We start from the raw sequence: 14883 nt of genomic DNA on the forward strand, positions 1-14883 counted from the left end.
CACGTGTCTGCAGAATACTCAGTATGTGAAGACATGCTCAGCATTTGGCACATTACTGTTATTCCAAAGCACATTCCAGGCTATAAGGCTAGGTGAGGTTCACTGTGCAGGCACCATTTATACTGGAGGTTGAATATGGTATTCAGAGGCATCAGCAGCATTCAGCTGTGGTGGCATGTACTCCTGCCTGAGGCCCGCCAGATGAGACCAGAGGCTGAAAGTAAGGAAAATAAGTATTGAATGCTTACTTGAAAGCTAGGTGGAGTGCACGGGCAGATAAAGACAAACTATGCATCATCCATCCTGCTGGATAGAAGGGCCCTGCCTCAGGGGACTGGAGAAGATACACTGACTCCTATATTTCACTTAGCATGACCCATCCATTTACCAGTGAATGTCATAAAGTCATTTTTCCTTTTGGGTGAGTAATATTCCAGTGTGTATATATACCACAATTTCTTTATCCATTCATCTTTTGAATGACACCTAGGTTGGTTCCATAAATTAGCTATTGTGAATTGTGCTGCTATAAACATTGGTGTGACTGTGAGCACACCACAGTGAATCTGAACATTGTGTATATCCACAAGACTGATATTCTAATTAGAATAAGATATATTCTGTGTTTGTATAAATATATAAAAATAGATTCTACTGTCATGTATAATTAAAAAGAACAAAATTTTTAAAAAAAGAAATGGACTTATTATGCAGGTGTGGCAGATTTGACTTTCAGTGAGTGTGTGTGTCTCAGAATTGGTGGTACTGTGGTCAAGAACTAGTCAAGAACATAGAACCCCAAAAAATAGATTCCTTAATATATTAAAATTCTTTATAGCTCCTGTATTTTGGTTTTGTTGTACAGAGAATCACCAGAAACCAAGTTCTCCAGGGAACAATTGAAAGAAGCTGTCCTGGGTCAGCCCGTGGTTAAACCAATTCCTTTTACCCTCTATGGTGAGGATTGATGTCTTAAATGGCATCGTGAGTCACTAGCAGAACCTGAGTCATTAAATAATGTCCAGTCGTATTTCCATTATACTAATGACTAAACCATGAAAGTTGAAGATTTTTTTTTTATTTACCTTTACTTTTGAAGTAATTATAGATTCACAGTAGATGGCAAGAAATGTACGGGGAAGGCCCATGTACCCTCCCCACCAATATTCCACACCCACAATAAACACAATACAAAGCCAAGAAACTGACACTGACACATCCATAGAGCTGATTCAAAATGATTTTTCTAGTCATACATAAGAGTGTGTGTGTGTGTGTGCACACACACCCTTCCGTGCAGTTTTGTTATACTGCCTTATATAACCATCCCCAAGCCACAAATGCTGTGCCGTTATCACAGATTTCCTTATGATCCCTTTATAGCCACTCCCATTCCCTTCTCTACCACTAACTTTGGTAACCACTGTGTTCTCCATCATTGTCATTATTTTATGAATAGAACTGTGTGCTACGTATCTATATTAGTTTCCTGGGACTGACATATAAAGTTCCAAAAACCAGATAGCGTAAAACAACACAGAGATCTAAAATCAAGGTGTTAGCAGGACCATGGTCCTTTTGACGGTCCTGGGAAGGATCTTCCTTGCCCCTTTAGCTCCTGCTGCTTCCTGAAAGTACTAAGCATTTTCTGAATTATAGACACATCACTCTAGTCACACAGCCATCTTCTTCCTGTTTGTCTTTGTGCTATCTTCCCTCTGCATGTCTCTGTCCAGATTTCCCTATTTTAGAACACCAGTCATGTTAGATTAGATCCACCCTGATGACTTCATCTGAACTTAGTTAAATCTGCAAAAACTATTTCCAAATTGGTCACATTTAGAGGTACTTGGTTTAGGACGTCAACAAATCTTTTTTGGTGGACACAGTTCAACCCATATCAGATTCTTTTGGAGATTGACTTTTTTCAATTAACATAATTCTCTGGAGATTCATCCAGAGGACTAATGATGTTGAACATGTTTTGTTGTTGTTGTTGTTGTTGTTGTAATTAGTTATACATGACAGTAGAATGCACTTTGACATATCATACACATATGGAGTATAATTTCTCATTCTTCTAGTTGTACATGATATAAAATCACACTGGTCATGCAGTCATATATGTACATAGGGTAATAATGTCAGATTCCTTCTATCTTTTCATGTGTTTATTTGCCATTCTTATTCTATCCTCTTTGGTGAAATATCTCATATTTCTGCATATCTTTTGCCCATTTTCTAATTGGATTACTTTTTAGTATACTGTTGAATTTTAAAGTTCTTCATGTATTCTAAATACAAAGCCTTTGTCAGATATGTGATTTGCAAATATTTTCTTAGGAACTATAAATTGTCTTTTCATTCTTAACAGCGTTTTTTTTAAATTTTTGTTTTTAGTTATAGATGGACACTACCTTTATTTTATTTATTTATGTGGTGCTGAGGATCAAACCCAGTACCTCACGCATGTGAGGCAAGCGCTCTACCACTGAGCTACAACCTTTGTAGAGCATGAGTTTTTAATTTCGATATGATTAAATTTACCAAAATGGCTTCTGTTGTCAAGTCTGAGGTGCCAAGTCTCTTTGCCCAGGCAAAAGTACAGAAGTTTGTCTCTTGTGTTCTTTTCTAGAAGATTCAGTCATTTATTTTATTTTGTTTTGTTTTATTTTATTTTATTTTATTTTATTTTATTCATGTTCCTAGGGATCAAACCCAGGACTTCACATAGCAGCAAGTCCTTTGCTATTAAGCCACAATGCCACCCCTCAATTGTTGGTTTCACTTTTGAGTCCATGATACATTTTCATTTGGATTTTGTACAATATGTGTGCTTTAGGTCAAGGTTCCTTTTTTCACTATGGGTGTCCAGCTGTTTCAACATATTTGCTAATATAGCAACTATCCTTCCTGCTTTCAATTACTTTTACACCTTTCTCAAAATTAATTGTGTATAATTGTGTGGGAGAGATCTCTTTTTTTTTTTGATAAATCTGTATAATAGTGATGATATTTTCACCTAATTATTAACATGATAGATTTCTGTATACATTTTTCTGGGTTACATAGGGCTACATGAATTTTTTTAATGGACTGTTTTTTAGAGCAGTTTTGATTTCACAGCAAAATCAAAAGGAAAGTACAGATTTCCCCTGTATGCTCTACCCTACAAAAATATAGCCTCCCCTCTTATCATTATTCCCCACCAGAATTGTACATAGTTTATATTAGGGTTAACTTTTTTTTTTTTTTTTTTGTACCAGGGATTGAACCCAGTGGTGCTTAACCACTGAGCCAACATTCCCAGACCTTTTTATTTTTATTGAGACACAGGATCTCACTAAGCTGCTTAGGACCTTGCTCAGTTGCTGAGGATGGCTTTGAATTTGCAAACTCCTGCCTCAACCTCCCAAGTCACATGTGCCACTGCACCTGCTAGGGTTAACTCTTAAGGTACATTCTGTGGGTTTGCACCACACAAGTGTATAAAGACCTGTATGCACCATTATAATATCATACAGGGTATTTTCATTATCCTAAAAGTCATCCATGTTCTATTTATCTCTTCCTCCCCCAAACCCTTGACAACTACTAAACTTTTCACTCTTTCCATAGTTTTGCCTATTCCAGAATGTTATATTATTGAAATCACAGTGTGTAGCCTTCTTAGACTACCTTTTTTTCACTTCATAGTAGGCACTTAAGTTTCTGTATCTTTTCATGACTTGATAGCTTATTTCTTATTAATACTGAATAACAGTCCATTGTCTAGGTGTATCAAAGTCTGTTTGCCCATTCACCTACTGAAGGACATCTTGTTTGCTTCTGAGTTTTGGCAATTATAAATAAGAGACCTATTTTTAATAAAATTTTAGCAAGAATTTGGTAATAGCACTGCTTTAAATAATTGGCTATTAGTATCTTTTTTAGATTATAAAAAGATTTATTTATTGTTACTGACTTTGTTCATACTCCCATAATAGAGATAATTTGATAGTTAGAAGGTTTGGGTACATAAATATCTGGAAAGATAGACCATAGGCCAAATCCCAAGTATTTATAAAGAGTATTTAAAATCCTTGAAGAGTGTCAGAACTCCCATCCTTTAATAATTTTGTAGAAATCTTTACCCTTCCTGAGATACCTTCCAATTTTTTAAATTTTGATTTTGCTAATTGTTGTAAAAATAACATTTATAACTCCAGGTTCTGATGTAGGGTCATGCAGTGTGCTTAGGTCATATCTCTTTCATCTTTCTTAAATGGAATAATTCTTTGTCTTTTCTTATGTTTTGACTTCTTTGTTTTTGTTTTAGTGATGCTGGGGATCTTGCACATGCAAGCAAGTGCTCTACCACTGAGCCACATCGTCAGCCCAACCTTGACATTTTTTTAAAAATATAATAAACTAGTTTCTTAGTAGAATGTCTCTCAGTTTAAGCTGATTCTGTCTTTGATCCTGTCTCTTGAACAGATTCAGAATTACACATCCTTTACAGAAATACTATATAAAAATACTGTGTTCCTATCAAGAGACTATTTAGTTCTTTTGTCCTAGAAAGAACTGTCATATTTTATCAATTGATCAAGATGGTATTTTCCATGGTTTTCCACTTTCCAAGTTAAAAAATAAATATTTTACTTATTAATTAATAAGTATTTTGTGGAGATATGCTTTGAGACTATGTAAATGTCTTATCAAATTTTATCCACTTATTTTAACATCCAATGTGATTCTTACCTGAATTTATTATAATCTGATGGTGGTCAAATATTAATTTCTAATTCTAGAATTTCTTCTACATTTATTAACTGGCGTTCTGCTGTGATTAGGAGCTTTTCATTTCACTGATTTATTTCTGTAGTCATTTATGTCAGTATGGATCAATGGATTAGTTTTTCAATAAGTTATAATCTGTTATGATTGTTCATTTTTTTTTTAATTTTATTGTAAACAAATGGGATACATGTTGCTTCTCTGTTTGTACATGGCGTAAAGGCATACCATTTGTGTAATCATAAATTTACATAGGGTAATGTTGTTTCATTCATTCTGTTATTTTTCCCTTCCCCCCACCCCTCCCATCCCTCTTTTCCCTCTATATAGTGCTTCCTTCCTCCATACTTGCCCCCCTCCCTAACCCTAACTCTAACCCTAACACTAACCCTTCCCTCCCCCCATTATGTGTCATCATCCACTTATTAGCGATATCATTCGTCCTTTGGATTTTTGAGATTGGCTTCTCTCACTTAGCATAATATTCTCCAATTTCATCCCTTTGCCTGCAAATGCCATAATTTTATCATTCTTTATGGCTGAGTAATATTCCATTGTATATATATATATATATATATATATATATATATATATATATATATATATATATATATATATACCACAGTTTCTTTATCCATCATCAATTGAAGGGCATCTAGGTTGGTTCCACAGTCTGACTATTGTGAATTGAGCAGCTATGAACATTGATGTGGCTGTATCTCTGTAGTATGCTGATTTTAAGTCCTTTGGGTATAGGCCAAGGAGTGGGATAGCTGGGTCAAATGGAGGGTCCATTCCAAGTTTTCTAAGGAATCTCCACACTGCTTTCCAGAGTGGCTGCACTAATTTGCAGCCCCACCACCAATGTATGAGTGTACCTTTCTCCCCACATCCTCGCCAACACCTGTTGTTGCTCGTATTCTTGATAATCGCCATTCTAATTGGGGTGAGATGGAATCTTAGGGTGGTTTTGATTTGCATTTCTCTTATTACTAGAGATGTTCAACATTTTTCCATATGTTTGTTGATTGCTTGTAGATCATCTTCTGTGAAGTATCTATTCATTGCCTTGGCCCATTTGTCAACTGGATTATTTGAATTCTTGGAGTAGAGTTTTTTGAGTTCTTTATAGATTCTGGAGATTAATGCTCTATCTGAAGTATGATTGGCAAAGATATTCTCCCACTCTGTAGGTTCTTTCTTCGCATTGCTGATAGTTTCCTTTGCTGAGAGAAAGCTTTTTAGTTTGAATCTATCCCAGTGGTTGATTCTAGCTTTTATTTCTTGTGCTGTGGGAGTCCTGTTAAGGAAGTCTGATCCTAAACCAACAAGGTGAAGATTTGGCCCTACTTTTTCTTCTATAATCTGCAGGGTCTCTGGTCTGATTCCAAGGTCCTTGATCCATTTTGAGATGAGTTTCGTGCATGGTGAGAGATATGGGTTTAGTTTCATTCTGTTGCATATGGATTTCCAATTCTCCCAGCACCATTTGTTGAAGAGGCTATCTTTTCTCCATTGCATATTTTTGACCCCTTTGTCTAGTATGAGAAAATTGCATTTATTTGGGTTTGTGTCCGTGTCCTCTATTCTGTACCATTGATCTACCTTTCTATTTTGGTACCAATACCATGCCGTTTTTGTTACTATTGCTTTGTAGTAGAGTTGAAGATCTAGTATTGCAATACCCCCTGTTTCACTCTTCCTGCTAAGGATTGCTTTAGCTATTCTGGGTTTCTTATTCTTCCAGATGAATTTCATAATTGCTTGCTCTATTTCTGTAAGGTACGTCATTGGGATTTTAATTGGAATTGCATTGAATTTGTATAGCACTTTAGGTAGTATGGCCATTTTGACAATATTAATTCTTCTATCCAAGAACATGGAAGATCTATCCATCTTCTAAGGTGTTCTTTAATTTCTTTCTTTAGTGTTCTGTAGTTCTCATTGTAGAGGTCTTTCACCTCTTTTGTGAGATTGATTCCCAAGTATTTTATTTTTTTCGAGGCTATTGTGAATGGGGTAGTTTTCCTAATTTCTCTTTCTGAAGGTTCATCACTTATGTATAAAAATGCGTTGGATTTATGAGCATTGATCTTGTAACCTGCTACTTTACTGAATTCACTTATGAGTTCTAAGAGTTTTCTGGTGGAACTTCCAGGTTCCTCTAAATATATAATCATGTCATCAGTGAACAGGGATAGTTTGAGTTCTTCTTTTCCAATTTGTATCCCTTTAATTTCTTTGGTTTGTCTAATTGCTCTGGCCAGAGTCCCAAGAACGATGTTAAATAGAAGTGGTGAAAGAGGGCATCCCTGCCTTGTTCCAGTTTTTAGGGGGAATGCTTTCAGTTTTTCACCATTTAGAATGATATTAGCCATGGGCTTAGCATAAATGGCCTTTACAATGTTAAGGAATGTTCCCATTATCCCTATTTTCTCTAGTGTTTTGAACATGAAGGGGTGCTGTATTTTATCAAATGCTTTTTCTGCATCTATTGAAATAATCGTGTGATTCTTGACTTTAAGTCTATTGATATGTGTGAATGACATTTATTGATTTCCTGATGTTGAACCAACCTTGCATCCCTGGGATGAAACCCACTTGATCATGGTGCACTATCTTTTTAATATGTTTTTGTATGCGATTTGCTAAAATTTTGTTGAGAATTTTTGCGTCAATGTTCATTAAGGATATTGGTCTGAAATTTTCTTTCCTTGATGAGTCTCTGTCTAGTTTAGGTATCGGTGTGATATTGGCTTCATAGAATGAGTTTTGGAGGGTTCCCTCCACTTCTATTTTATGGAATACTTTGAGAAGTATTGGAATGAGCTCTTCTTTAAAGGTTTTGTAGAACTCAGCTGAGAACCCATCTGGTCCCAGACTTTTCTTTGCTGGTAGGCTTTTGATGACTTCTTCTATTTCAGTACTTAAAATTGGTCTATTTAAATTGTGTATGTCCTCCTCGTTCAGTTTAGGCAATTCATATGTCTCTAGAAACCTGTTGATGTCTTCGAAATTTTCTATTTTGTTGGAGTATAGATTTTCAAAATAGCTTCTAATTATGTTTTGTATTTCCATCCTGTCTGTTGTGATATTTCCTTGTTCATTCCGAATTTTAGTGATTTGGGTTTTCTCTCGTCTTCTCTTTGTTAGAGTGGCTAAGGGTTTATCAATTTTGTTTATTTTTTCGAAGAACCAACTATTTATTTTGTCAATTTTTTGTATTGTTTCTTTTGTTTCAATTTCGTTGATTTCAGCTCTGAGTTTAACTATTTCCTGTCTTCTTCTACTTTTGGTGCTGTTCTGTTCTTTTTCTAGGGCTTAGAGCTGTAGTGTTAGGTCGTTTATTTGTTGAGTTTTACTTCTTTTATTAAATGCGCTCCATGAAATAAATTTCCCTCTAAGTACTGCTTTCATAGTGTCCCAGAGATTTTGATATGATGTTTCTTTGTTCTCATTTACCTCTAAGAATTTTTTAATTTCCTTCCTAATATCTTCTGTTATCCATTCATCATATAATAGCATATTGTTTAATCTCCAGATGTTGGAATAGTTTCTGTGTTTTACTCTTTCATTTATTTCTAACTTCAATCCATTATGATCTGATAGAATACATGCTAGTGTCTCTATCTTCTTGTATTTGCTAACATTAGCTTTGTGGCATAATATATGGTCTATTTTAGAGAAGGATCCATGTGCTGCTGAGAAGAAAGTGTATTTGCTCTTGGTTGGATGGTATATTCTATAAATGTCCGTTAAGTCTAAATTATTGATTGTGTTATTGAGATCTATGGTTTCTTTGTTCAATTTTTGTCTGGAAGATCTGTCCAGTGGTGAGAGAGGCGTGTTAAAATCACCCAATATTATTGTGTTATGATCTATTTGGTTTCTGAAATTGAGAAGGATTTGTTTGACATACATGGATGAGCCACTGTTTGGGGCATAGATGTTTATGATTGTTATATCTTGCTGATTTATGCTTCCCTTAAGCAGTATGAAATGACCTTCTTTATCCCTTCTGACTAACTTTGGCTTGAAGTCCACATTATCTGAAATGAGGATGGATACTCCAGCTTTTTTGCTGAGTCCATGTGCATGGTATGTTTTTCCCCATCCTTTCACCTTCAGTCTCTGGGTATCTTTTTCTATGAGGTGAGTCTCTTGTAGGCAACATATTGTTGGATCTTTCTTTTTAATCCAATCTGCCAGTCTATGTCTTTTGATTGATGAATTCAGGCCATTAACGTTCAGGGTTATTATTGAGATATGATTTGGTTTCCCGGTCATTTGGTTCATTTTTTAAATTTTATTTATTTATTTGTTTGACACAACTTGGTTCCTCCTTTATCTGACAATTCCTTTAGCATAATTCCTCCCTTTGCTGATTTGCTTCTTTGTTTTTCATCTCTTACTCATGGAATATTTTGCTGAGAGTGTTCTGTAATGCTGGCTTTCTTTTGTAAATTCTTTAGCTTCTGTTTATCATGGAAGGATTTTATTTCATCGTCAAATTTGAAGGTAAGTTTTGCTGGATATAAGATTCTTGGTTGGCATCCATTTTTTTTTCAGGGCTTGGTAAATGTTGTTCCAGGCCCTTCTAGCTTTTAGGGTCTGGATTGAAAAATCTGCTGATATCTGTATTGGTTTCCCCCTGAATGTAATTTGGTTCTTTTCTCTCACAGCCTTTAAAATTCTGTCTTTATTTTGTATGTTAGGTATTTTCATTATAATGTGCCTTGGTGTGGGTCTGTTGTAATTTTGTGTATTTGGAGTCCTATAAGCCTCTTGAACTTGATTTTCCATTTCATTCTTCAGATTTGGGAAATTTTCTGATATTATTTCATTGAATAGATTGTTCCTTCCTTTGGTTTGTTTCTCTAGGCCTTCCTCAATCCCAATAATTCTTAAATTTGGTCTTTTCATAATATCCCATAGTTCTTGTAGATTCTGTTCATGATTTCTTACCATCTTCTCTGTTTGTTCCACTTTGTTTTCAAGGTTAAATATTTTGTCTTCAATATCTGATGTTCTGTCTTCCAGGTGTTCTATCCTACTGGATATGCTTTCTATGGAGTTCTTAATTTGGTTTATTGTTTCCTTCATGTCAAGGATTTCTGTTTGGTTTTATTTCAATATCTCTAACTTCTTATTGAAATGATCTTTTGCTTCCTGTATTTGCTCTTTTAACTGTCGATTGGTGCGATCATTCAATGCCTGCATTTGCTCTTTCATCTCATCATTCAGTGCATGCATTTGCTCTTTCATCTCATCATTTGCTTCCCTGATCATTTTAATTATGTACATTCTGAACTCCTTTTCTGTCATTTCTTCTGCCATGCTGTCATTGGGTTTTATTGATGTAACATCTAGATTTGTTTGCAGCATTTTCTTTCCTTGTTTTCTCATATTGTTCAGGTATCAGTGGACCGCTGAGATATTGCAGATTTCCTCTATTGACTTACAATGTCCCTGAAGATTTCTATATATATCCCCCCTTAGCCTTCAGTAGGCTGAAGTCTTGGAGGAAGTTGATAATGCGGTGCTCCACAAGGAAGCTGCCTCTCTAGGAGTGGTGGCCTTCAGGTGGGGTATATTCCCTGCTAGTGGGCAGAGATGCCTCCACTTGTTGACCAATGGTCGTCTAAAGGGGAACTAGGCTGTGGGCTGAGGCAAGGCCTGTTTGGGCCTGTGTCTCTGGTTTTACCGTCCTTGTGGGGAAACCTCACCCGGCAGGGAAGACTCACCCGGTGGGGAGATCTCGTTGGTCAGTTCCCTCCTAGAGGTTTCCTCAATTTACAGCTACCGCCTGGGCTGGGCTGCCTTCCTCTGCAAAGTTCCCAGGGGCCCGGCCCTACCTCCTGGGCCTGGGAGCCTCACCCTTCGCAGTTGAATCTCCTTAGGCTGCCCCTCCTCAGAGAATCTGCCCGCAGTCCTGGAACCTTCGCTGTGCCCCATGATTGTTCATTTTGATGCTCAAATTTTACCAGATTTAGGTTGGCTTCTATACCCTTTAGACATGTTCCCATCATTCTTTGAGTCCTTCCTTATTGCTGACACAATAAGATGTGTCAGAGTCATTTTGCCTTTTTATGCCTTAGAATCAGCCCTCATTTCAAGGAGCCCTGTTTGATTTCAGTGGAAAATGGTATTTAGAAGCCAATGTTTAGGTTCTAGGTAGGTTTGCTGCTATTGGGATGTCATTGCTTGTGGGTCCTCTCATTGAATAAAGCAAGGAAACAGATCTATGTATATTCATGCATGCATGCACGCTCATATCCATATCTACTTCTTTATTTCCTATCTATTTAGAGTTGTGGGTTCACACCAACACCTCTAATCACCAACCATTACCACAGAATTTACTCCTGTCTTCCCCACTTCTATATGTATAAATCCCTGTCCAACAGAGAGAAAACTGGCTTCATTGTCCTCAGTATTACTTAATGCCGTTTCCTGTATATAATCAACCTTCCAACCATATAGGCTACCTACTCCACCCCAATCCACAGCTCTAGACCATGCAGTTCACCTTTGTTAAGTCCTGTTAACCAACCACGTGTAATTCTCAGTCTCACTACGTAGTCTATACCAGCAAAACCAGCTGAACTTCCAGCTAACCATGCCCTCAGGCCCTAGCCCTATTGGCTATCTTTGGTCCATTTGCATCTATTAGGTCCTAGGCCCTGGCCAATAGGCAGGTGAAGACTGCCAGTTCAATGGAACTTGGAAAGACCTTACAACTTTTGCAGATAAAGAAAAAAACGAAAAAGAAAAAAATTATAATAAATGGAAAGAAGACAAAAAGAAGAAAAAATAAAAGCTATTACAGATTAAAAAAAATTATGACACCTACTTTATACCAAGGTCCTGTACAGAAATTCTGATGGTGAGTGAGCTCTATTCCTAACCCTCAGGAAACTTGGCAGCTACTCTAAGAGAAGAATGTGTATGCTCTCGATAGAGGATAATATTCTAGGTACACAAACTTAGAATAAGAGAGAAAGAACAATAAATTACCTGAGGAGGTCAGAGGATAAGTAAAGCACTACCTGCAAAGTGTGGGTTGTATCCCAGCAAAGGAATCCATTAAACAGGTGCACAGTTGGGCATAGAGTATGTTAATGGGGCTAGTGATCAAGTGGGCTAAGTCTGTGATATGTTTTGGGGGTTTGGTTTGGTTTGATTTTTGTACTGGGGATTGACCCAAAGGGTACTTCACCACTAAACTGTTTCCCTGGTCCTTTATTTATTTATTTATTTTATTTATTTATTTCGAGACAGGATCTCACTAAGTTGCTGGGGCTGAACTCAAACTTGGAATCTTCCTGTCTCAGCCTCCAGAGTCACTGTGATTATAGACATTTGCTACTATGCCCAAACTCCTGTTGTATTTTTTAAACTATTTTTGAAATAATATCTCAAATTGTTACTGTTAATGATCACCTAATATTATAGCTTTTAAAAATTAATTATGAATATAAGAATAATTAATAGTCTTTCCTTTGAATTTGTAGCTGAAGAGTCTGCTTCTTTTGGCGCAACGGGAGATTTGGCTGTTGGTGACTGACATCACCCTGCAAACAAAGGATGGGAATGACCACCACCTCCCCAAAATTCTGCCAGTTTGTGTGACCCCCCTCATGTGTCCTGGGCCTGGAAATTCTAGAAGCACTCTCTGTGGCTGCACCTCATAGCATCCTCTTCAGGGATGCTCTCCGAGATCAGGGTGTGCTTGCCTCTTCTACACAGTTTTGATTGGGGTGACTGATCAGTGCCCATAGGATATCTCCGTATGGCTTCCAAATGCATTTTACTCAGCACTGCTGGCAGCATCACATAGCCCAGAACAGAAATGATCTGTGCCCTGTGATAACATGGAGAGGCCAGTTTAGGCTTTTACTGATCCCTGTCATAGATACCTGGACAACCAATACTCCCAAGGTTTTAGTATGCCCTGTAGAGATCCCATTAGTCACTCCATGATTGTCTGTAGTGGTATGGAAGCCACTTGAAGTCATGATTTGGATGATAACTTTTTAAAACAAACCAAAACCTAGAACATTAGAAATGTACATACTTTTAACCATTTTTACCTAGAGGTCAAACTAAAATCCTGCCTGAACTGTATTTTTTTACACAGTAAATTTTATATACCACACAGTTTACCCTTTCCAAATTAAATTTGAAATTAGTATTTCCAGCTTCTCTCACTGGAGACTACTTCTATATGTATAAATCCCTCTCCAAAAGAGAGAAAACTGGGTCCATTTTCCTCAATATTACTTAATGCAGTTTCTTGTATATAATCGACCTCCCAGCTGTGACCTGGCATTATGTACAGACTGTCCCCACAACTGCACCCTTACACTTGCATCACTTTTGGGAGGATGAAAATCACACTATCTTTACTGGCAGGAGAAGTCACATTTTTTTTTCAACACTTCAATAATCTAAAGTTTCTTTGTTAGCAGGTCAGATTGTTTGTGTTGAACGGACTGTCCTGTTGCTTCAAAAACCCTTTGGGTGTGTGGCCTCTGGTGCTGGCTCCTGTGAGCTGACTGGCCCAGTGATACTGGATGAACTGGACTCCCTCACACCTGTTAATTCCATTTGCAGTGTCCAAGGTGGGCAGCCATCTCATCGGAAATAGTATTTATTGTCTTAATGTTGTATCATTTTGTATTCATATATTGTCTTAAATATTGTATAATTTTTGTATTCATTTACTCATTTATTTAATAAGTTTTTGTTGAGTGCCTACTTGGGATGTACAAGGAACAAAATAAGAAGAGGTTCTTAACTCTCACACTTAAATAAACATAGGACTGCATCATTTCAAGTGCTCCATTTTCCAGTAACTAGCCTTGTTGGGGAGGTCGGGAAAGCTCCCTTAAGATAAGAAGCTTGAACTGAGATCTGAAGAGTGGGTGGGACAAATTATGGCAGGGATAGGAGCAAGGAACAGGACTTATAAATAAAGGCAACAGACAGGAGAGAGCTGGTAAGCCAGGGATGCCCTGGAGCAGGCAGGATAGGCAACTAGATGGAGGGACTAAGAGCAGACCAGAAGAACCAATTGAGAGTATGCTCTGGCCAGCCATGGTGGCACACGCCTGTAATCCCAGCAGCTCTGGAGGCTGAGGCAGGAGAATCACAAGTTCAAAGCCAACTTCAGCAACTTAGTGAGGCCCTAAGCAACTCAATGAAACCCTGTCTCCAAATAAAATATAAGAAAGCTCTGGGGCTCTGGGGATCTGGCTCAGTGATAAAGTTCCCTGGGTCAATTCCTGGTACCAAAAAAAAAAAAAAAGAGTATGCTCAGTCATCCACAGAGAAAGTACATGGTGCCTCCATCCCTGCAAAGCAGATGGAGGGACAAGGATGGCAGTTGTAGCAGCAATATAAAAGTAAATCCAGGAGTAGGTTTAATTAGGAGGGAAATTGATGAATTGGGTTGAATGGAGGTCATAGATAGATGGAGAGGATTATGCAGCTACCTCTAAGCTTCAGGCTTGAGCAAGGAAGTGATGGTAATGCTGTTTGTCAAAGCAGAACATGTTGAATAAGGCAGAACTGTCTCATTCTGTCTGGAGAGTTTGAGTGTTTTCATTACATGTAAGATGTTTCGAAGCTGATTGGATATATGGGTCTAGAGCTGCAAATGTCACATGAAGCACATGACTCCCTGCTTTAGAGGGAGTACGTGTGTGTGTGCAGGTTGGGTTGGTTTACTACATGTTGTTCTGTCATTAGCTTTCCTCACTTAATATTCTATCCAAAATGTCTGCACAAGGAAATAGAGATCTATTGTAAGAGTTTCACAGTCACATAGGAGTCCCTTATGAACAAACTGTTCCATCAGTGATGGACATCCAAAATCTTCCTGTGCTTTTGAAATTATAAACAAGGCTGTGATAAAATCATTATTGGACATCATTCCCTACTGACTGTATACTATTGTCCTACTATTATATACTATTATATAATATTATCCCACTATAAAGGAGGATTTCAGGAATTTATAGTTCAGGTATTTTTTGGTACTAGAGTGTGAACCCAGGGATGCTCCATCACTGAGATATATCCCCAGCTCTTTTTATTTTT

The 14883-nt window shown here is 37.3% G+C and overlaps 1 protein-coding gene across 1 annotated transcript in view; it reads left to right on the forward strand.

The window, feature by feature from the left end:
- Positions 1–14883, forward strand: part of SPIDR (scaffold protein involved in DNA repair) — a 461819-nt gene that overhangs the window by 430389 nt on the left and 16547 nt on the right. Inside the window, 3 exon segments of the mRNA XM_079136512.1 lie at positions 12294–12419; positions 12421–12505; positions 13251–13403. Coding sequence (XP_078992638.1) covers positions 12294–12419; positions 12421–12505; positions 13251–13403 — 364 coding nt within the window.

Source organism: Sciurus vulgaris (assembly GCF_902686455.1).
Source record: "Sciurus vulgaris genome assembly, chromosome: 1".
Classification (NCBI taxonomy): Eukaryota; Metazoa; Chordata; class Mammalia; order Rodentia; family Sciuridae; genus Sciurus; species Sciurus vulgaris.